This window comes from Numida meleagris, chromosome 4 (assembly GCF_002078875.1).
Source record: "Numida meleagris isolate 19003 breed g44 Domestic line chromosome 4, NumMel1.0, whole genome shotgun sequence".
NCBI classification, from domain to species: domain Eukaryota; kingdom Metazoa; phylum Chordata; class Aves; order Galliformes; family Numididae; genus Numida; species Numida meleagris.
The window spans coordinates 95031555-95054680 of NC_034412.1; the positions used below are offsets into that span (position 1 = coordinate 95031555).

Genomic DNA, 23126 nt, shown 5'->3' on the forward strand with positions numbered 1-23126 from the left:
CAAAAGTCAGTGGCAATGGCTTTGATCTCCCTGAGAAAACCCTTCAGTATCAGTGGTTTAATTTCGACTTTTGGACTCTTTTCTGGAGGCAGGGGCTGCAAACCTCACCTGTTTTGGACACTGCTGCCCAAGAAAACATGGAGTTTCATCACGGGAAGTTCAAGAATGCACCTTCTCATGATCTTCCTTCGAGCCCACACAAGTTTGAATGGAGTTTTCCATTTGGACAACTTACAACTACAGCTGTAGATTATGCTCCAGTTGTATCTACATTACCAAGGTGGGCATTACCAATGTGTTTCAAGAACTTTGGAAGGACAAGGGATAGCTCAAGACTATCCCCCACAAATTTCCACACAAAACTATAGGAAGGTTTCCTGAAGCACAAAGGCCCACAGCAGCTGACAGGCAGGTGACAATGAGTTAAATATACAGTGATGCAGAGGGATTTCAGTGCTGACCTAGATAAGGCAAATGACAATGTCCCTAAGGCACAATTCTTGGAACACATACTAATCAACGGATACACAGAATCATTCTCAAGATCTTCCTACTCCAAATCTTGTAGACAGAAAGAAAACCTCTATTTTTTACAACACTGGGAGAAGAAAAAGTAATAACTTACTGAGCTAAGCATCCATAAAGTTACCAAAGCACACAGTCTTTTTATTACAACATTTATTTTCAGTTTAGAAGGCACTTACAATACAGAAAGGGGGAAAAATGATAGGCACTGCAAGTGCAGTTAGAATTAAAATGACAAACAGTTCATCAGACAAAAAGAGCACCCTTCCCTGTTAACAATACAGCACACGGAAATGAAGCTATTGATGATGACTAGGTTTTTAAAACAGTTAGGGCTTTTTTTTTTTTCTTTTTTTCTGTTTTTAATAGGAAAAGATAAAGGCTGTTCTACTGTGAACTGAAAAGAAAAAAAAAAAAAAAAAGGAATCTCCTCCACACACCTGTAAAAGGAATGGGGAGTTGGTGGTGGTTGCAAACACGGGGCCTTTTAGCTCCGGCACTGCAGGAGGTCCTGGTACATCTCAATGAGGTGAGCGGCCTCTCTCTGCCCAGAAAGCACAGCACCGTGGGTAGTGGAATAATACTTCCTGTGAGTGGCCTCCCCTGAAAACATCACCTGCATCGGCTGGAGGGGATAAGAAAAGTGGGAAAGCTCAGCGGAGCTTACTGGAAAGCACACGTGAGGCAAAAAGGAGACAATATTACTGCGCCCTCCCGCATCCCCATGAGCTGACAAGTTATAAGTGTTTATTACTGGTTAGTGAAATACCAGTGTAGTGTGGGACAGGCATAGCAAACTGGGAATATCCAGCTCACCCCTCCTGCTTTGCCTGCACATGGCTCTTTGCAGGGCTGCGGCACCATCCCAGCTCCCACAGCCTCGAACAAATCTGCACAAGTCACTGAGCATCCAACTTCTGTGCTCCCTCTTCTCTTTGCTCCCCCAAATCATACCTCAGCCTTTCGGACATTAAAGATTTATTTGGGAATTGCAACTTCAGAAGGAAAGACAGCCACATCTCAAAACCCACAGGGGGAAACAGTGCCTTATCTCTCACATCAACAGTCAGGCGCTTGGTAAAATTGCTCCTCACTCACTTCTGAGGATTTCGGATCCTTCTCTTCCTCAAGAATGAGTGTGAAAGGTTCCTAAAGCTCCTGCTATCTTTTTTTAATAGATTTCCACGCTGAACAAAATTGCATGGTGGCTCTGGGTGCTTGGACAGCTGCTTGGAGGCTGCATATTCATCAGCCATTGTCTCAGGATTTGGACACAAAACCCTGAAGGAAGGGGTGAGTTTGGATTAATTTATTATTGCTCCTAAGTTGAGCTGCAGTAACTACCTCCATGTGTGCTCTCACTCTCTTTAAGAAAGTGAAGGCAGTACCTGAGGAACAAATCCTCTATCTCCTGCCAATGCATGAGTACCTCAGCCAAGGGCTGGATTTCCATTACCCTCTCCTGCCAACACAGAAGGATTTCCTAATATCCTCTTCTGAAATATTCAGATCTAGCCATTAGCAGGGGTTATGCATGTAATGCTGTATATTCAGTGCGTGTTTTAAATCAGAATAAACTGTGTTTTCCTAAGGAGCTCTGAACAGGCCAGTCATCCCACAAATGCAAAGATCACAGTTTCAAAAGCCACCTGGATGCTCAGCTCTTGATACTTCTTGAGGGAGGTGGGAAACCCTAAGGTGTTGGGATTCCAGTCACTAAGGAGGTAAAATACTACACACATCATTTGTAGAGGGGGGTATGTATAAAACAAATGGAAAACACACTACTGGAGGCCCCAACAGAGACTGTCTCTTTCAATCTGCCTCTCAGAAAACCCACTGCCCAGCGTCATGTTAAGTCTCCTCGTCATTCAGCTGGTTTGGGCCATACTTACAGTAGTTTTGGAGCTCTCAGCATAAGGCAGTGGCTTTGCAAGTTTCTCTACGTCGGCCCCGCTAGACCCAACTTGGGTATAGGAGTAGGATCCACGGAAGTAGGGATTGCTGCCCCAGGAGGACCGCAGGATCCGACGAGGTTTCGGAATGTTTGGATTCCCTGGGTGGAGAGCAGGAGGAGAGAAAAAGTGAGACTGCATTCGAGAGAAACCACCTGTGTAAGCTGTGAGTGGCAGGTATTCAGACTGATGGATTGACAACACATCCCGGCAGAGCCCACAGGCTACGTGGAAGAGGTCCTAAACCAACTCAACTAATTTTAGGTATCTAATTGGGTGCCCACTCTGAACTGGATGTTAAGGTAGTCTGGTAAGAGATACACCTCTAAAAAGAACAGAGATAAGGTGAGAAGGCGAATCCTCATTACGCAGGTGCGTAGGCAAGCCTGCCAGAAAGTTCTCAAAGCCTGTAGTACTCGTGTTAACTGCTACTCAGTCACCACCCTAAAACAAATCTAAAATCCAGCAGACCCGTTCTGAGGGATGCACATGGCATGGAAAGGAGAATGATGCTGGGAGGAGGGTTTGTCAACACTTTCTAACCACTAATCCACCGATCAAAATAGGGCACAGATTAGCAAACAAATACACCCTACAAACAAAATACACCCTATAAATGAATGTTGTTTCAGGGCTTAGCATAACAAAGGCTCTGAAACATGCTCCTCCAAGAATCATCAAAGCAGGAATGCCTGGGATGGAAGTGAAAAGCCCAAGGGAGTCTGAGAATAGGGAGCTCTCAGACGCGTCAAGGAAATAAGTTATCGTGTTTTATTTTGAAGGGCTGTGGGAAAGCTCAGGAGAATACACCATGAATGCCATTAGAGGACACAACAGCAAGCAGTCATCCATCATGCTGCATTACAAAAAACAATCGTACACTGTGGAGTCTCTGCAGTGGGCTGACGATGCTTCTCCTGAAGATAGTGTATGTTCTCATATTGCATTGCCAGCGTAGAGTCAACATGTAAAATGCCAGTAGAAAGATAATTAATAGAATCATACAATATCCTGAGTTGAAAGGGACCCATAAAGATCATCAAGTCCAACTCCTGGCTCCACAAAGGACCAAAGAAACATCAAGTTTCTACTAATGTAGAAACATTACAAGCGATGAGATGATGGCTTATCAGATAAGGCCACGTATTTAAAAAAAACTGAAATTTGTTAACAAAGGACTTTGTGGAGTCATCAGCCCAATCAACAACAGTACAAATCCTGTAATATTTGATAGAATAGTCATTCAGACTGGTAAAAGCAATAGCTTTGTGTCTCCCTAGTGTTTCCCACGGATGACTGCGTGCCACATATACACAGAGGCAAACTGCAGCCTTCCCAGAAGGAAATTATTCTTCACATAGCCACTTCTATCACAGGGGAAACCATGGCACAGTAACACGAAGCACAGAGATGCCTCTGACAGCATGGACCTAAGGAGCCTGGGTACATTATAAGGCAGCTGTACAGAACTGAAGCCAATCTCCTTCCCTAGCACCACATTGTGTAGTGCAGACATCTCAGCTCTCCTGAGCTCCCCTTAGGCTCTCCTTTAAGGTTCTCCAGCACATCAGACCATGTGAGTATGATGCAAGTGTCTCTTGTGCACCTCTTGTACTGCTGTTTGCAAGACAGAAACTACAAAGACTGCCGGACTCTTTCAAGGAATACATTTAATTGGACTTTCTCAATCTGCTTTTAAATAGATGGGTAAACATGTGCCTCTGCCTACAGATAAAGTAACAATCAGCACAGATGTGGAAACTTGTAAGAACTGAGCACTTATTCATTGCCCAAACAGAGATAAAATGTCTAAAAAGAGAAATCAGCCTTCACTAAACTAGGACACATTTTTTATGTCTCCTACTTGTGAAGCGATGGAAGATAAATTCACATGCCTCTAGCAGTCCTCTCTTTATTCGATACACTTACTGCTTATGGGACTGATTATGAGACACTGAATTATCACAAAATCAACTTGCATCTATCAGTTAAGGCACCCAAACTTAGATATCTACCAGCAGAACATCCAAAATCCCATCAATGCCAGCAGAGACTGGTGGTACTACCTCTGTGTTAACAGTGTCTACAGCCAGCAGAGGGACATTAGGACATCCCACGTATCCACATGGTGTGGCACAGAACTGAAAAGAGATCCATTGCCTTTTGGAGAAATAGCTGGAGGACAGGCAGGACTCCTCAGGGCATCTCCAGCCTCAGCTTGACAAATCAGAGGGAGCAGGCCTGCAATTATCACCTTCTGGCATCTGGCTCAGCTTAGCCGACAAAGAAAGCAGAGCAAGACTTCTCATTGTCTGAAGGCATCCCATTTAATCAGATTTACAGGAGCCTGTGCTTTCCCAACATCCAGTTGTGAAGAGCTGTAACTGTCAGTGGTTCTTAGGCTAGAACAACCCCAAGAGTTTTTATCAGCAAAGCCAGATAAGCCCCAGCACTAACCTGCAAGTGAAACTTAAGGTCACAAAGGTATGTTATCTCCTCTTAGAGAGAAATTCTCAGTATAATATAACACTCAAAAAGAATAGATTGACCGTAGGACTTGTCCAACACCCTCTGAAGCCAATGGAAAGGGCTTCACAAGCAACAAGAAAAAACAGCTGAAAACAGAACCCACCCGGCCCAAGTATTGAGTCTTTAAAAAGAGAATAACAGAAATGTTGGAGTCTTCATGCCCAGAACATGAAAGCTACAAAAATCAAAGCAAGTATTAAAAGGTTCACCCTGCCTACTTTCATTACTGAAAATAAGTCTCTCTATATATTCAGTAGTGAGAAGCTTCTTCAGATGTCTCAGAGCACCAGATGAGGTGTGGAAGGTCTGAACTACCTTACAGAAGAGCCTCTCTTTCCATCAAGTTCAGGGTCAAGTCTAAGCTCCTATGGAGTAATGGTAAAATTATAAACCCAAACGATTATCCCCCCAAAAAACTAACAGGTGTTTTTTTTTGTTTTGTTTTTGGAAAAAAGTGGAACAGGTCATGTTGTTAGATAACCCAGGATTGAAGGCTGAGACAGAAATCATTGAGCTGAAGAGTCTGATGGACAGTGACCAGGTGCAGCATCAGCTGGAACAGCAACTGCAGCACATACCAATGACTCAGTGCCAACGTATTTCCATCCCAGGAGCAAGAGAAGAACATCCAACACATATAAACAGTAACAGCAAAGGAGCACAAAAAGGAAGAGGGAGAGTAGGAGAGTATACTCCCATCTGCCAAATTAAGACAAAGCCAAAGAATCAATTCTCATAGATAAATTGAGATGTTTAAAAAAATAAAAATAAAAAAAAGGAGGTTAAGTGAGAGGAGCTGCAGCAAACAAGGTTGTTTATACTCTCAGGGAGACGTCAGCACTAGAACTTGGCCTTAAAGCCTCCTGCCGTGCTTCCATAGAGCAGCAGCTGGCCTGCTGAAGTCAAGAGGAATGAAGGCGTGTGTGTACTGCTACTGCAACGTCATGTAGGGATACCCAACACCACTGAAAACAAACAGCTCAGGAAACAGAAGCTGCCCAGAGTCCAGCACTGATTCATCCTATTTCTCTACAGGCTGCAGTACAGCCACAGGGCCATCATCCATCACAGATTTATCACTGAGGAGAATGAGATGAAGATTCAGTTTTGGCTCCTGCAATAGAGCTTTTGAAAACAAAGTCTAGCCAATGTTTTCTGAAGAGAGTACTGAAATGTAAAACCTCTTCTGGCAATGGCCAGCTGTGCAGGCAGCCCTCAGCTTCCAGGTCCCTTTCTCTAGACCTCTGCATTCTCAGCAGCAAACGGTCTGTAAATGCAGGGGAAAGCTACACTTGTGAAGGCAAATTTCTTCAATTAACTGGAGGTCGTGGACAAGAGGTAAGGCTGGAAACTCACTGGGTGTTGAGATTTGGGTAGCATGAGGTAACAGACATAAACAGGTTAATCGGAGGACTTGTTTCTAGAATAGCATAAAATATATCTAATCTCGGAGGACATTGCTCTTACAAATACTTAAGAATTTGTGATTAAACAAAGCAGAGGATGTGGAATCCTCAAGCACTTCAGCACACCTCTTCCTGAGCTGGTTATCAGCCCCTCTGTATAAATAGCTTCCAGGCACACCCAAGCAGGAGGTATGCTGGAAGCACTTACCCGGCCCAATCAGAGTGACACAAAATGCCAAAGAACTAAAAATTACTCCAGCACACTTCCTTCCTAATGGTTGTTCAACACCCAACCCCCACTCCCCCTCTCTTCTCCACTCACCCAATGAACCAGAGCACGGCTGACCTGTAAATTTCCGTAGCATTTCGGTGCAGGTTTCTGCCACAGTTTCATCATCACACTTCTCCATGATCAAAGCCTCTTCTCCACAAATCCAGCCACTCAGCACATGGCCGTAGCGCTCTGGTGGGTAGAGTACATCAAAGCTGCAGATCTTCTTGTACCACAGCTCCTCCGGGTAAGTCAAGCTCTCACTCTCCGCTTCATCTTCCCAGACAAACTGGATGCTGTTGCATTCAGAACTCCAGAAAGGCTCTTCGAACTCAAGGAAAATCTTGTCGGTGGTATTGATGCCCAGCTTCTCAATGGCCATCACCTTCTCCTCGGGCAAGCGGGGATGGAACAAGCTCTCGTGGCGTTTCTTCAAGACTCCCAGGGACACGGTCACAATGACGTGGTCAGCTGGGATGAACTCACAGTCCTCGCACTCCACGAAGACATTGGAGCCCTTGTCCTCCTCAGGGAGGTCACTATTGTGGTCAGCCACCCTCTCAATCTCCTTGCTGACCGACTGGTTCCAGTGGATGCACTTGACCGGCTTGCGGAGCTGAATGACAGATTCAGGAATGGAACGGGCTAAAATCTCCACGATTTTAATGAAACCACACGGAATGATGTGATGAGCCCCAGGGATCTCCGTCCATTCCCCAAATTCGCTGAGCGAGACTTCATCCATGCTGTGGGAGCTGCTCTCGCAACTCTCTACCTAAGGGAAAGCAACACAGAAGCAACGTTGCCACAGAGCAACTCACTGCAAGGGCAAAACGCAGATGCTCTGCTGGGAATCCTGAATCCCCCTCTTAAAGCACATTACTGCTGCTAGTAAATAAGTGTTCTGTAAGATCTGATGAAATCTGTCCCTCAACCTTGCTTCCAGTGAGAGAAACCACTTTGTTATGGTCACAAGCTGCACTGGCCTTGGTTGCACTGGCCACAGTTCCATCATCCATGGCTAAGAGATGATGAGTCTTCTCTTCATGACACTGGGTTACAGCTCTGACTGTCTCCTAGCGTTTAAAACCCCATGGCCCTGTCCAGGGACTTGCTGCTTTGTGCTCTCACAACAGAAGCTGGAGCTGTATTAATCAGATGCTCTTCCCCATGTTAATAAACGTCCCCTTCAGGAGCCATGAAAAACTTTTGGCAGCTATTTCTGCTGCCTGCAGCTTTCAACATGCTGTCAGTCAGCAATCAGCACGTTAACTATCTGCAGGAGGTGGCAGGACCCAACACAGAAGGAACTGAAGGCGACAGGAAAGGGAAATGTCAAGATGTGAGCCACTTGCAATTGGTTCTCTTGTCATGATTATCAAAGCTTTAGATCCATGACCTGCAGGTCAAAGTTAGCAGGAGTATTAGGTAGAAATGCAGCTTGCATCAATCCCTCAAACAAAGGCAGAATGTTTGGTCTGCCTCATGATAAGTTTCTAGTAACAATGCATAGGACAGAGTGATCTAAAAATCTTCAAATCACGATTATTCCCACATTGTAGTTCTTTAAGCATTTTAGACAAAGGGAACTTTACAGTTCCATGCCTTACCCTTTCACCCATTTTCCAGGCCTTTTCACACTTTGAAGACTACCTTTGGAAGCCTGGAGCACCCTGATGCAGGGCAGGAATCTCCATGCTGGGCTAAGACATCATGCAAACAAGTCAGATAGCTTTCTAGGGAAAGGTTAAAGCTGCACTAAGGAGCTCACAAGCTGCTCCTGTGACTGTATCATGATGGTTGCCCCAACCTGAGCACTGCACAGCGTTTTCAGGGAAGGATTAAGCAGGAACTGCCACTGGGCCACGCTGCCAGCAGCTCCTGAAGATCTGTCCTCTGAGACTGCTGTGTATCTATCTCATCCAATGCCACTCAAAGGTCACTTCTGCTGGACTGTGGCACAGGATCCTACACCCTGGCTCATGCAACAGGGCCACTGGTCTGGAGATGAGTGACTCATTATGGAGATAACAAACAGTGATGGCTGTTGGGTTATGTCAATCATGAAGGAAAACTGCAAACCAGTTAAGAGGGAGAAAAACAAGCAACTATCAAGACCATGATTTGGCTGAAATACGGGTTAATCCTCACTCTCTCAGCAGCTGCTCTGAGAGTCTTAAGTTTCAGAAGCTTTATTGTTCTCAAGTATTTGCACATAAGAAAGGATTTGCAAGAGTTGCAGAAAAGTCTCTGGCTGTAGCAACCTGTAGCAGCCACAAATGCAACCATCAGAAAAAAAAAAAAAACAGGTTTATCAAATGAATAACATCATCTGCACTGGTAACACTACATGAATAAAACAGTAAGTAACTAGTCACTAGGTAATGGAGCTGCCACATTATACAAGTTCTTTGTTTAGGATTCTCAGATATCAGAAAAGTTTTAAGTGCCTGAGTTCAAATCTCAGCTTTATCACAGACCTCTTGTGATATTCTTTAAGTCTTTATCTCTGTTTCAGCTTGCCACCTAATAACAGTGAATACCACATACTTACCCATGCCACAGAATGCTGCCTGGCTCCCCTGCCTCATTTCATAAGCCTTTAAGTCATTATAATTGAAATAGGAACGACTGTTACACTTTACTTGTGGAGTGCTTGTAGCATCATTAAGTCCTCATCTCACAGAGATCTCATTTAGGCCAAGGCATCAAGGAGATAAAAAGAACTAGGGAAGCCGTAATGAAAGATGATTAGGACATGTGTTTATACAATCTGCCTTCGACTTTATTACTTTACCTTTCAAAATGCTTTCCAGGGATTTCTATAGCAAATTACTAGTACCAAAGTTACATTTCTTCTGGTCTCTGAGATATGGGCAGAGGCAGAAGGGGATAAAAGATACTTGGTGGGATCATAGGGTGCCAAGTGCAAGGCACAAGACAACACATCACTAAAAGAAGCAGACAATAGAGTAGCTCCAGGAGTAAGAAAACCTGAAATCACACTAGAAAATTTAACACAGCCTAGGAAATCCCATTCTAATCAGAAAGCCAATGTAAGAAAAAAAAAACCCAATGAATGGATTATTTCCAACAGCCCACTGTCTTAGTATATGTCTCAAGGGGAAAGGTTGTCCATATAAATGAAAACTGCCCCAGCAGCAAGAGCCCACAGACAGCAATTCCTCAGTGATGGGACAGGTCTCTGAGGTTCCAGATTTGCTAGTAAAAACAATGAAACAATGATGTGTACACACACCTTAAGGTACTGCTGGATCATGGCTAGTTTCAGCCTCTTGACGGCCTCTGTGTCATCCGGATCGGCCTTGACACGTTTGCGGACCACGTCCCGTGTAAAGACGCCCACGCTATTCTGGCTCTCAGCATTGACTGGTTTACCTCGTTGGAAGAACTCCTGAGTCAGGTTATAGACCTGCAAGAGACGGGATAGGAAGACAGACTACATGATTCACAGCAGCATCCAAGCCCCAAGATGGATGCTTTTTCCTCCATCCAAAACCAGCATGTTCAGGTTACCTTCCCTTGCCAACCTCTGACATCAACTTTAGTTCACTGCACACTTTGCTCCAACACCATGTGTGACTGCACCCACAGCTGTGCTGGGCAGGAAGGAAACAAGACATCCTCCAGGCAAAGACAAATGTCCTAAGATAACCACCCTTACTCACCAGCCTAGACTCACAGTCTAGTCACTATTAAGTCATTATTAAGTTAATACTAACTGACTATTAAGTTATTATTTATTTGAGCATGTGTTTTCTATCACTTGCAGAAGAGCAGGTGAGGTATTCCATTCAAAGTTTACTGAGAGTGAACTCGAGCAGCAGGACCCACCTCACATTATCCTCTGATAATAAAGCACCAGCTCTTCTCCCACCTCTGTGCCCCAGGTGCAGTCCCAGGTTCCTGACGTTTTTCAGCCCTGGATTTCCACTACCAGCTACTTTAGAGCAAAAAAACAACCATCCACCTTGGCCACCCGCTTGTGGCTGTCTGGAATAAGTCCGTACTTCTGCTTCTAAGACTCCCAGAAGAGCCTGCAGTTGAATCACGGCCCTTCATTTCAATGGAAAAACTCTGAGGAATCTTTAAACAGAGGAAAGCTTTTAAAAGGTTCCTACCAGAAGGGCAACTCATCCCATTACTAACTTGTTTGCCCATAATGAGTCACTGTCGTCACCGCCGCTGGAGGCTGGGGACATGGTTAGTGGGCACAGAGGTGATGGGTTGAGGGTTGGACTTGATGATTTTAGAGGTCTTTTCCAATCTTAATGATTCTGTGATCTGTTCTGTCTCATTTATATCATGCCACGAGGGGGGCACGGTGTTCTTACAAGTAGAGATGCAAGATCTCTGCTCAGTGACTTTTTCCAATCTAAGTTGGTTTGACTAAAACTCATTATCCTTTTCTGGAGACAGATGAATTAGGCATACTGAGGACTTCAGCTCAAAAATCAGTGCTTGGCAGGCAGCTAGCTGTCCATCAAAGGCTCCTACAGCTTCCCATTGTCTATTGTTACAGCTAATTCATCATGTTCCAGCTTCCTTCACCTCAGTGCTCCTCAGAAGCTTGATTTTCTCTGGGGTTTTAGGAGTAATGTGAATTTCAGGAGGCAAAATGGAAGAATAAGGAAGATGGGAAGCTGTTGAGAGAAAACACACAGGAGCAGCAGGAACAGGGGAGAGCAGGTCTGTGAGCGAATGGAGGAAAGAGCAGATGAGGACAAGCAAAGGATAAGGAGAAAACTGAAGAAGAAAGTAAGGGAAATAGGGGAAAAAAGGGAACATAAATTGTAAGAACAAGAAAAATGAGTAGAAGTGCTGAAGACAAGTGAGACTTGCAGACACTGACTGGGACACAGAGCCTTTCCAAGGAGATTTCCAAGTGAGAAAGCTGGAGACCAATGCCCTTTACGAAACAAAGGCGTCCAGCAAAGGAAAGGGAATGGTATCTTCTCTATCTCCCAGAGACAGCAATAGAATTTGGCAGTTTCAGCACCCCATTATTCTCAGTCTACAGATTTCCAAGGCCCAGACCATCTCTAGCAAGTACAAGCTGCAAGGACCTTGCGTCAACACAACACAGCTCAGCTGCCATAAGCCGATTGCACGCCATAAGCAGATAACACATTCACAAGACAAGCAAAGCTGTGTCAAAATCCAGCTACCATTTGGCCAAAAGGATAAGTGAGCCATGGGTATGTTTTTATTAACTTGTATTCTTCATTGCCCAACAGAGAAAAGAGCAGAAATGCCCAACTCACTGTGCTGTGAGTCACCAAGTAAAGCTGTTCCTATGGATGTCATCCCATCAATCAGATCATGAATGAGCATGATTGGCACCCGGATTTATTATTTTTTCTCAGAATCCCTGTTATTTCCTCGCTTTTATCCATTGTAAAGAAAGAAGCATGAGGATAAATGACAGCAAGTCCTACATCAAGACATCCTACATCTGGGTTCAGGCAGAAAAATTAGCCCTAAAAGCATGCCTGCAAGAACTGTCAGCAGAAGCAAAAGAAGTAGAACATCTCAGGCAACTACACATTTTAGGCACATTTCATCCCTAGTTCTGAGGATTTACATTCAACGCTGAGGTTATATGGGATTGAAGATAAAATATTAAAATATTAATAGGTGTTAGCTGAAAGAATACGACCCTACAACGGCTTGGGGGTATCAAATACCAGGGGTCTCTGAAGGGAACGTGGGTTCTACCAAGGATGTCCCTTCTATTTAACTACAGGCTTCCACCTACACATATTTACTATGTAAGTGTTCACTTACCACAGGAAGAGGCAGTCTCTTAGGAAGAACAAACCTAAATAAATAAGCTTCTCAGGGCTGAAGAAGGTCAGGAAAGCACATCCCAAGCCACACTCCTTCCTGTCAGCGCCAGAGACAATCTATAGCATTGTCTTTTTCCTCACTTGGCTTAAAAACTCAAGTGACTTAATCCCCAGTCAGTCCAAAACCTTGATGGAGATAGGCTCATGTTGTTACTAGGCCAGACATCTGCCCGTGCAACAGAAAGGCAGGGAGGGAATGCTGACTCTTGGTGGACTTTTGGTCCAGCTCTCTAAATAACACAACGCACTGGAGGTTAATTGGAGATGGCACAAAGCCCAGCACAGGGTGGGGGTGTGAAGGGTGGAAAACTTTGTCGTTCTTTGGCTGCACCCCTCCCCCAGAGGACAGGAGAAAGCTGACAGATAACAAGGCCATTAATTAGCTGATTGTTAAAGAGAGAGTTCCTGAGAAGCAGGCCTTTAGGGACCATGGCCTTACTGAGAAGTCTAAGTAAAAATAGGCACATTCTCCAAATCAGGATGGCCAGTAGAGTGCAAAACACTTGAGCAAGCAGAGTAGTGCTTTTAACTAAAACTCACTAGTTCCCTCCCATCCTTCACAAATACCTGGGAATTGGCCGTGAATGCCTGCTTGTAGAGGAAAATGAGGACTAAACAGTGACAGAAGTGACCCATCTTAAATCTAAGATAGGTTGTCTCCAGTAATGTTTTTCCATGTGCACACAGACACTCAAGCTGCATACATATCCCTCATCATTCCCATTCCTGTCCCTTTTCTTTGTGGGTCACACATAAGGAGATAGAGTCCTAAACCCCTCCCAGCCCCAGGTTCCCCAAATTATCCTACCCAGAGCACAGAGAAAGATGGGAAGATCAAGAATATGTGGCATCACACCCTGGTGAACCATCCAATGGCACTGAGGGACATGGGTGGTGGGCATGGCTGTGATGAGTTGATGGCTGGACTTGCTGATCTTTTCCAGTCCTAACAATTCTATGATTCAGTGCTGGTGCACAACTTTTGCTCCTTTCTTTGAGGACTGAGCAAATGGACAACGACCCTGAGCAGTGGCAGTCCTGAACAGTGTAAGGTCTGAGAGAGTCTTAAAACAACAGTGGCTCTCAGCTAAGACAGACTCTAACAGGGAACTTTCTGCTATAGAAATGAAGATGGCTCAGCTTCCTTGTAACCAGATAAAGGCTTCTGTGAGGCATCCTTTCAGCTGTTAGAAATCCACGCTACTGCAAACATAAAGAAGCAGAACTCAGATAGAAGCAGAAGCCAGCCAACAAAGATTGGATAAGTGCCTGGAAAAAGCCTCGGGACTCTCCAAATGAATTAGTGAGGCTAAGCTGGTGGTACTGGGATGCACTGCCTGTCACACCAGTGGAATTCAGCACGCACAGGGAGACCTCACCTTGCTGGCTGCAGTCTCGGTGACCCCATATCCCCAAGTGAAACACTCGAGGGAGATCCTCTGTGCTTTGCACTCACTTGAATTTGGTATCCAATGATAAAACAACTGGGACTAGAGAAATACAGATCAGGAAGCAGAGATGGAGGCACACACGGAGCCCAAGCACATGGCAGCAGCTGCAGCAAGAGGAGAGCAGTCTGAGAGTATGAGAAGCGAGCCAGCTGTGCAGGGGAAGGCAGGCAGCTGAAGCTGTCACAAATTTAGCCCCAGTTCATTCAGGACTACATTTTCCACTGTTAATGCCAGTGCTCCATCCCTGGTTCAGCTTAGCATCTTTTTTTTTTTCCTTCTCCTTTTTGAGCCAGGACAGCTTGTGTCAGTCACAGCCTTTGCTACGTGAGACTTTTCTACAGGGGAGATACAGCCTGGGAGATGACAAATGATGTTGGACCAAGGCTCTGAGAAGCATCTGGGAGCTCCTATAAGGCAGAGCAGGAGCGTGACCTCAGCATTTGGTGACCTGTAAAATGGCTGCTGGTGTTGAACAGCTTCAGTGTATTCTAACACCTAAAATCCCACCTCCAAAAATATGCAAAGAGACAGAACTGAGGACCAAATTTCTACTGCTCCTCCCCAGCACCCATTTCATCACCCGTGAAAACAAGAGGGTACTGGCCAGCTGGGACCAAAAGGAAGTTGGAATGGACTCTAGTGAAAATGCAAAAAAAAGAAAAAAGCAAGGGGGTAGGAAGGAGGAGTGGAAAAAAATAGCAAAGCACCAGGCTGACTCAGCACGTGTAAACAGAAACATTCCCTGCATTTATGTCAGAGAAGAAGGTTCCCAAAGCCGCCTGCCTACTGCACATGTTCCCGTCTTCCCCCTCACTGAGGCATTTGTATACACATACAGTCTTTTTAAGTGGTGCCTTTCAGGAGGTCACAGAAATGGCTCTTCCTGATCAGTGCAGGGAAGAACCCAGTCTGCCGTGTTAACTCACTACAGATTGTCCAATCTGACACCCTGGAACAAGAAGCTAAATAAAACCACGGGTTGCCCTGCAAGAAATTCGAGCATGCTTTGAGGGACTGAAGAGAAAGCAACAGCAATCAGAGGCTGCCTGACGTCCTCTCCTTGGGTAAGCTGTGCCTCGTAAATCCTTTATTGCAGAGCGTAGCTGTAGACATTTTTACAATTCACAAATGTGAAACCCTTTTCTGTTTCCTAGCAATAACGATATCCTGTAGCAACGATAATCTAATTACACATTGCGTAAAGAAGATTAACTTTAAATGTGTTGTTCTCTCATGTCACTAGCTGCCCCCTTTTTCTTGCTTTAAAAGGAAGGGCAGATTTACCAAATGGATCATTTTTGAAACGACACCTTGTTACAGACTTTATCTTTTTGGCTGTATCTCAAAGCCAAGTGGCTCTCATCTTTGTACTCTGTCCTTTCAGAGTCTGCACCTGACACCCTCCCTTTGGTGGAGACTTTCTTAATCATCTCTGAGGCAGGGTGATCACTGAGCAGTGCAAGGAGTTGGTGGTGGTGTTCCATTTACATAAGTAATGCTGCTCTCTGAAGTATTTTCACTTATTTCCTCCTTCTCTTCGATTCTTCTATGCTGTGAGTCTTTTAGCCATCTTTTGTTCTGGCTGGTTGCAGTTCTGTTTTGACCCAGTAGTCTGAAAAGGCAGTTCAGATGAATTATCCCCACCTGCATTTGCCCAGAAAGATTTCCTTTCCATGCTGAACTACTAAATAATTCCACACTGGATTCCTAACATTGCTAAATTCCTCCCATAGTGAGGTTTCTTTGAAATTCCAACGACTTCCCTCTAAAACTGAAATAATTCCGTGCCATCTCATCACAGATTGCAGTTCAGAGCCCCAGGATATATTACTTCAAGTCTTTCCAAGTGAAAAATCCACATCCCTCCTCCACATTCTGTGCTTAATAATTCTTTACAGGCTACAGTGATTTTTCTCTTGCAGACTTTCTAAATGTTCATGGGCAGATTTTTAAACAGAAACCATCCAAGGGTAATCTCACTCTAGTGTGTTTATCCACGGGTCAAATACTAGTGAAGTTCATTGTCAGATGAAAATCTGAAGGTTTTAGGCATGCCTACAGATTGATGAAAATAAGAACACTTGGCTGTGATTTGGATCACAACAGTGTTGCCCAGTTATATCAAAGTCAAGTTGGCCCTTCTTGTCTAGGAATTTAACAGTGGCTTACAGCTTCTTCAGCAGAGCTTAATCTTTCCACTAAAGATATATTTCCATTTCCATCTTGCAGTCTGCCTTTTAATACTTTTAGCTTTTGTATGTGTAGTTGTATGGGCTTTTTTTTCTGTTTGGCTCTCGTACCATATACTGAGGCCCTCTTCTGTTGAGTGTATATGAGGAGATCAGTAAGCATTGAGCAAAAAAAGTTAGAAAAACTTTAAACCAAAGAATCTGGTCTGAATCTACAATAAAAGATGTTCCTTTCCTTCCGATGCAGGAAAACTTGCAATTCCATGACACTGAGTTGACTTTGGCACACTATACTGTACACGATGGTATTTATAACATCAATAAAATGTCACAGGGCTACAGTGTTTAGCTGGTTGTTGCTAAGCTTTTGCATTCTGCTTTGTTTAGTAATTTGATCCCTCCTTTACCCTTTTAATTAAGTAGCAACTTTCTAGAGCAGATGATTGGGTCTCCCCAGCAATAGTTGCTGGAAGTGATTAAATTGATGACAAATGTGGAAAAATTGTTCATCCTAACAAAAGTGAATTAATCCCACATCAGAGACAAATGGGTTGTACTAAAACAAATGAACAAAAACGCAGGGTTGATTTTTTGAAAAGAAATTCAAGACGTTACTGGTTTTCTACCTTTGCAGAAATAACAAAGGCTCCCAGTGTTTCAGGCAAATCTACAAGCTGACAGAGTAGCTGAATACCAACCTCGTTGTATAAATCACTGAATTCTTCAACCACATCTTTTGGGATCCTCTGCCCATTGTTGGTAAGATGATAAGCCACCCCATTCTTGGAGTAAAGACTGATCCGGCCAACGCTTCTCTCACCATCAGTAGTCTCTTCGAGTAAACCATTATCTTCTGCTAGATGATAGACTGGGTTTCCATGTGAACCATGAATCCACGTAGCTCCCAGTTCAAAAGTGGCGTGCCCTGCAGGACAGTAAATAAAGCACACTAGTTATGGAAGCACATTTGCCACTTGCTCTACCTTTGCTACTCTGCCTGTCTGTATCATCTCCTCTAATCCTAAAACCTAAGAGCACAACTGAACAGCAGAGGATGTACTGCTTGTGTTGCAGTTTAAGCTGTGTAATAGTGAAAAGCTGGGGAGGGAGAAAAAGAAAAGAGTTGTAAGGAGCCACACTGCATTACTGCAAGGTAAGAGGACACATAAGAGGATAGTTACATAATATGGAAAGAGAATCAAAGAATCATAAAGGTTGGAAAAGAATTTAAGATCATCAAGTCCAACCATCAACGCATCACCACCATGCCCAAGTAGGAGAGAAAGAGTATATAGATTACCTAAAGATTTCAAATATCTGTTTATATAGTAGAGGAGGGGATAGAAGCCCAGACACTGGACAAAAAGCACCTACAGAAGGGAGCAGGAGGAAAAACTGGGACTGCCCTGGGACAGCAACACCGATCTGCGTACTGAACCCTCTCCCATAATTAAAAATGAATGTTATTTACAAATATGGTTTGTGTTACAGTTAGTAAAGAGTCAGGCTAAATGAAATAGAAAAAAGCATTTCCATTCCCCAAGTGAGGGAATAAATCGTATGTTATTACTGATGTCTTTGAAAATTTATATCAGGTTCTTTAAAAGCTGCGCTGTCAGGTTAAGCACCAAACGCATTTTGTCTTCACTGGAAGCCTCTGCTTGCAAAACACGAAGACTTTGGTCAGCCCTACTCTCCTCCTTTCCTTATGACTAACAGGGTTTGAACCAGCACTGGGCTGATGGCACAGGCAAACGTTCAGCAGCTGAAAGGAGGTCCAAAAATAAGCTGGGGTCATGTCTCTCACCCACATTTTTACAGATTCAAAAGTCCTTCAGCAAAGTTTGACAAAGGAGCATCCCAGCCAGCAGCACACTGTGCAGCTCACTCTGCAGAGGTGTGCAAACGCCTCATTAAGTGGGATGATAATAGGATCCAGCTTGAAGATAGGATCACACGGTTAGCAGTCATCATATACTGCTTAAGATGTAAATTGATGCTCAGCTAGAAAGACACTGCAGCACTATACTCATGCAGTTTAACAGGCAAAAGCTCCAAGAAATGTGGCTGGGATGCTGCCTCAAAGAGAAACTTCATACGTCTCATTTCATCTGAGCAGACAACAGCCTTGTCACTAAATAGCATGGCAACTGTCCTTCAAAATATGCATCACAGGACTTGAGTGTTATGTGTTCCTCATGTGCATCCTTATGTGTGTCTTATGTGCTCCTAAAAACAAAGAGCATACAGCATTCAGGCACAAAGATGAATACTGAAGGCACTGCAAACCCTAGCGCAGTCCCCGTGCACCCAGCCTGGAGGAAATGAGTGCTGCACGTTGGCAGCCGAAGGTACAAAGCTCATAAATATTGCATGTGGCAGTCACCTCATTAAGGCAATCCTCCTGTGAGTCATCACATGCCAGCTCAGTAGCAGGCATAGTGCCTGCTGTGCTACGTCAGGAGCTTGCTCTCTGCAGCACTAACAATCCTCCTGCACGGAGCTCTTATTTATGGGGCACCTGAGCTTCGTAAGGAAAATATATTGGTGCTCAGTAGCATTGATGATGCGTTCCTATTTTCAGTAGCTGTGTGGAATGTCATCGAATACCAACGAATTGAAAATAGCCACTCTTGCCTGTAGTACTTAGAAACTCACAATCATTATCTCCAAGTGGATAAGCTAGTAATGTAAGTTAATGTAAGTTACACGACCAACAATTTAAAAGTGTAAAATTAAATAACATATCATTTATAAAAGATTTTCATTTCAAGATTAATCAACTTGGAATGAAAACGTCAATAACGACAAAAATAAAGACTACTTCCTACCCTGCAAATACGATTACTGAGATACAAGCAGCAGTCGAAACAGGCCTGTGCACAACAATACACCAGACCAGCAATTTTCCAAAGGAATGCACAAATTGCATATCAAGCCTTCTGACTACGCACAGGAACTCTCCCATTTCCCTTTGAAGCCCTGACTATTCCTTGCGTATCCTGTCGTGAAATATCTACAGCGGGGACAGATGTCATGGCTCGTGTACAAGAAACACACAACCCAGCAACAGAAACCCTCTGCCTCACCTGTCCCAGAGGGTCCACCTGTTCTGCTGAAGATTTAAAGCAGATCTTTAGTCAAGGAGTGGCTAGGGAAGTGTAACATTCAAATGCCACTTAGACAAGCAGATCAAAGTGGTCATATGTCGAAGACCCAGAATAACCACTTTTGTGTAACCATTTTTGGAAGGTTTAACCAGTTCAGAAAAATGAGCAGGTCTTGCATGCCCCAGGTGAAATCTTGCTGTTTGGAGCAGTGTGGAATGGAAAAAAAAAAGTACATCTTAAAGATCATACTGACCTTTTGCCCTTGTACCAGCACATAGGGAGGTTGTGGGCACGTGCTACTTCTTGCAGAACATGCTCCCACCTTGGGAAAGTACTGCAGTCAATACAGTCAATCCCTACACAATATAATCTTGACAACTTGAAAAAGACCATAGACAATCATTTGAGTTGGAAGGGACCTTTAAAGGTTCAGTGCCTACTCTGTCTCCCCGGCAGTGAACACGGACACCTACAGCTCCATCAGGTGCTCAGAGCCCCATCCAGCCTGACCTTGAGCATCTCCAGGGATGGGGCATCCACCACCTCTCTGTTCCAGTCCCTCACCACCTTTATTGTAAAAAACTTCTTCCTTATAACCAATCTAAATATCCCTTCTTTTCATTTGAAACCATTTCCCCTTGTCCTATCACAGCAGATCCTGCTAAAGAATCTGTCCTCTTCTTCCTTGTAGGCCCCCTGTAGATACTGAAGGGCTGCTTCAGGTCTCCCCAGAGCTCCCTCGCTCCTGCCTCATATTAGTTAAAAGTGATAACCAACAGGAGGTAGGTTCCCAGCAAAGGTAAAGACATGATGAGTAACTGGTGAAGGTGCCCAATGAGAGAACCGTTCTCTGTACTGGTAGCACAGAATCATTTCACAGGTGCACTGGCAAAATTATACATTGCTCCCTGAAGATTTCAGATCTTTGACACTTCCCTCCTCTTGCAGACACGATCCAGGATATTTTTAATACAGTGTATTGTGCGTAGAGGACACACTTCCCATTCTAAACTCTATGCCAAGTCTCAGCAGAACGTAAAGTGCCCTATTCAACTGCCTTTTCATTCATTTCCCTTCTAAAAGTTCATAGGACATTGCTGTTTATTTATTGTGGTGAGTCTATAGAGTAAAATATAGAAAGTAATGAAAGATAAAAAAAAAAGGAGGCCAGCAAGAGGCGAAATCTAATAAATACACAGTGGTATCATTAAACAGAACTAGTTAATTGAAATCAGGAAAGCAGTTCAGTAGTGAAGAGCTTTCTGCCTCTTATGGTGAAGAGACGGGCAATGCCCTTCTAGATACCAAGGGAAAGTTTCATTGACTACTGTGCTGCAAAGGGCTACACTTGTTCCAGTAATTTTGAATGTAGAGGTTTTACAAGCCCTTCCAACTCACTGGAGAGGAGAAAGGAAGCCACAGAGGTAGGAAAGCCACAAACCAGTATGAAAGGATACACTGAAGAGGTTTTTCCAGCAGCCTGATTCACAGGGAGCAGTTCTAGGGAAAGGAATGGGGCTACTTGTGAAACAGAATAGCACTGAGCTTGCCCCTTTGCTATGATGTAAGTCACAAAGAAACAGACTACCTAGGAGATTTACTGATTGTTTCCAGTCAGTAGTCAAGCTGAAAATATTGGTGGAAGCCATCCTTTATGGTTATTTAATCACCTAACACTTCTCATAGAGCTCCTTGTACAAGAGAGGGTTATCAGCAAGACCTTCGCTGTCCAGAAACATGGCCCATTTTGGAGCAGCCTTGGAAGATGTGAGTAGCACACTCCTATCAACCCATCCACCCTGAGAGTTGCCCAAGGGTCTACACGCCCAGCAGTGCCAAGAAATCTTCTGCAAGTTTAACAATACAAAAAACAGCCATCATTTAAAAAAACAGAGAGCCCAGTGGATGCCCGATTCCCCTTGAAACACCGCTCTTACCAAGTTTCACACTTTGGACGCGGCCTCCAATTCGGTCAGTCGCCTCAAGGATAGTTACATCCGTGAAACCACTTTCCAAGAGCGCTTTTGCTGCGGACAGGCCTGCAAGCCCAGCACCAATAACTACTATTCGAGGCTGTTGTTTTCTCCGTAGGCCGCTACTAAGAGGATCATCCGTGCTGTCTCCAGATATTTCACAACTTTGCATGCCGTCCAAGCTCTCTTTCTAAGGAACCTGCGGAAAAAGCAGACAAGCGTGTTGAGGGAACTTGGCTCAAAGGTATCCTCAGCAGTTAAAAATCCCAAAAAACTCTGCAAAGTAAATGTCCAGCAGGGCAGACAGTGAACTTGGGATGCATAAGAAGGATAACTAAGGTCAAATTGGGTTGCAACAGCCTTCTGGCCTGAAGCAGTACTACTGGAAACTGGAGAAATCCCCACCCTCTTGTGCCATGCAGACTATTTCCAGTGAAGCCAAAGGATTTTCAAACTCCCATCTCTTAATATAACCTCCAGAAGTGGCAATTTTGTGGTAAAGACTTTAAAAGAATGAAAGAGAAAACCACATACCCTGTGCCGACAAGCTCCACAGCACACTAATGAAGCTTCACTTTGCCTCTGTGGCAACCACAAAGCACCAGCTTCAGATCACATAACGACGGGATAAGGTAGAGAGGATTTAGCTCAAAGCATAGAGATCAGATATCAAAACCAATCATTACAGAAGTGGTACAGATGGAGGAAACGCTTCAACTGATGAAAGCCAACGAGAGGCAGTTCAAAACTTCACAGCCATGTGATGCAGCCCCTAGAGCCAACACTGTCCTGACACATCAGGAACTGCCTTATTCCTTGATGAGGAGAGGTTCAACCTCCCAGCAGACCCAACTAGTACAGCTTTACTTCCACCTACCCAACACATCCAAGTGCTTCTCCAACCAGTATGCCACATTTTTCTTTGCAGACTTCTAGAGGCCATCTCTTTAACTGTGTATGCCGTTACTTCTCAAGTCCCACTGCCTTCTTTTAGTACACAACCTAAGCTTCACGGTTAAGGTTAGACCTTAATCAGGGATGCCCAAGTAGAAAGTCATTATACACAAATGTCAGTGTCAGGACATTTGGCTCAGTGTAGGTTCACACCCGTCCTCAAGAGCACCAAGAAACCAGGCACAGAGTCCCACACTCCTCCAAATCCAAGAAGATATCAGTTCTGATTGGTAACAAGAAACACACAGCCCAGGATTCAGCCCAGGCATCAGACGGTGCCCAACAATTTGGACAAGGCATGTACAAAATTCCCAGGTTTCTTACTGCCCTCCATACCCAACACTTACTGAAACCCAAAAAGTTAGCACTGCTGCTTACCTGCTGCCAAGCTACTGGATGCTCCTTTCTGAGCTCTTTCCCAATTCTTCAAACATCTTGCCAGCATCAAAGACTCCTGTTTCTCCCTTGCATCATCAGGAGAAGTTTCAAACCTCTGTGCTTGAGAAACTGCTCAACTAGTGTCGTATATGACGTGCTAATTAAATACAAAGCAACAGTGATGTCATTTGGAGAGTTCCTTTTACTCCAGGACCCTAAAGTATTTCTGTGTGTTGGCCAAACATCTCCTGCCCTCTGTAGAAGAAGTGACACCAGACTGCAGTCAACAGAGATATAAGCAGCGGTGTAAAAAATAAAGTTGTCTTCCAGGTACTCTTGACAACCATTTTGAAAATGTGCAGTTTCAGGCCAAGTAGCTTCAACTCAATTCACTCTGTGTGGGCTTACCTGCAAGAGGTAGTAGCACAGTGCCTACAGCAAACTGCCTGTGCAGCATGCTCCAACTGCCACTGGACAACGGAACAGGTGACACGGAGCCAGGCCAAAAACTGCTA

General features: G+C 44.2%; 1 protein-coding gene across 6 annotated transcripts in view; it reads right to left on the reverse strand.

Moving 5' to 3' along the window:
- Positions 662–23126, reverse strand: part of SMOX (spermine oxidase) — a 46800-nt gene continuing 24335 nt past the window's right edge. For 4 of the 6 annotated variants that reach the window (XM_021394196.1, XM_021394200.1, XM_021394197.1 and 1 more), the window contains 6 exons: positions 21244–21478; positions 16895–17121; positions 9946–10119; positions 6738–7461; positions 2421–2581; positions 662–1150 (listed from right to left, as the gene is read on the reverse strand). In XM_021394196.1, coding sequence (XP_021249871.1) covers positions 1013–1150; positions 2421–2581; positions 6738–7461; positions 9946–10119; positions 16895–17121; positions 21244–21451 — 1632 coding nt within the window. In that variant the 5' untranslated portion in view covers positions 21452–21478 and the 3' untranslated portion in view covers positions 662–1012. Of the gene's footprint in view, positions 1151–2420; positions 2582–6737; positions 7462–9945; positions 10120–16894; positions 17122–21243; positions 21479–22611; positions 22769–23126 lie in introns of those variants that run through there. The other 2 variants (XM_021394199.1, XM_021394201.1) reach the window with 2 other exon arrangements.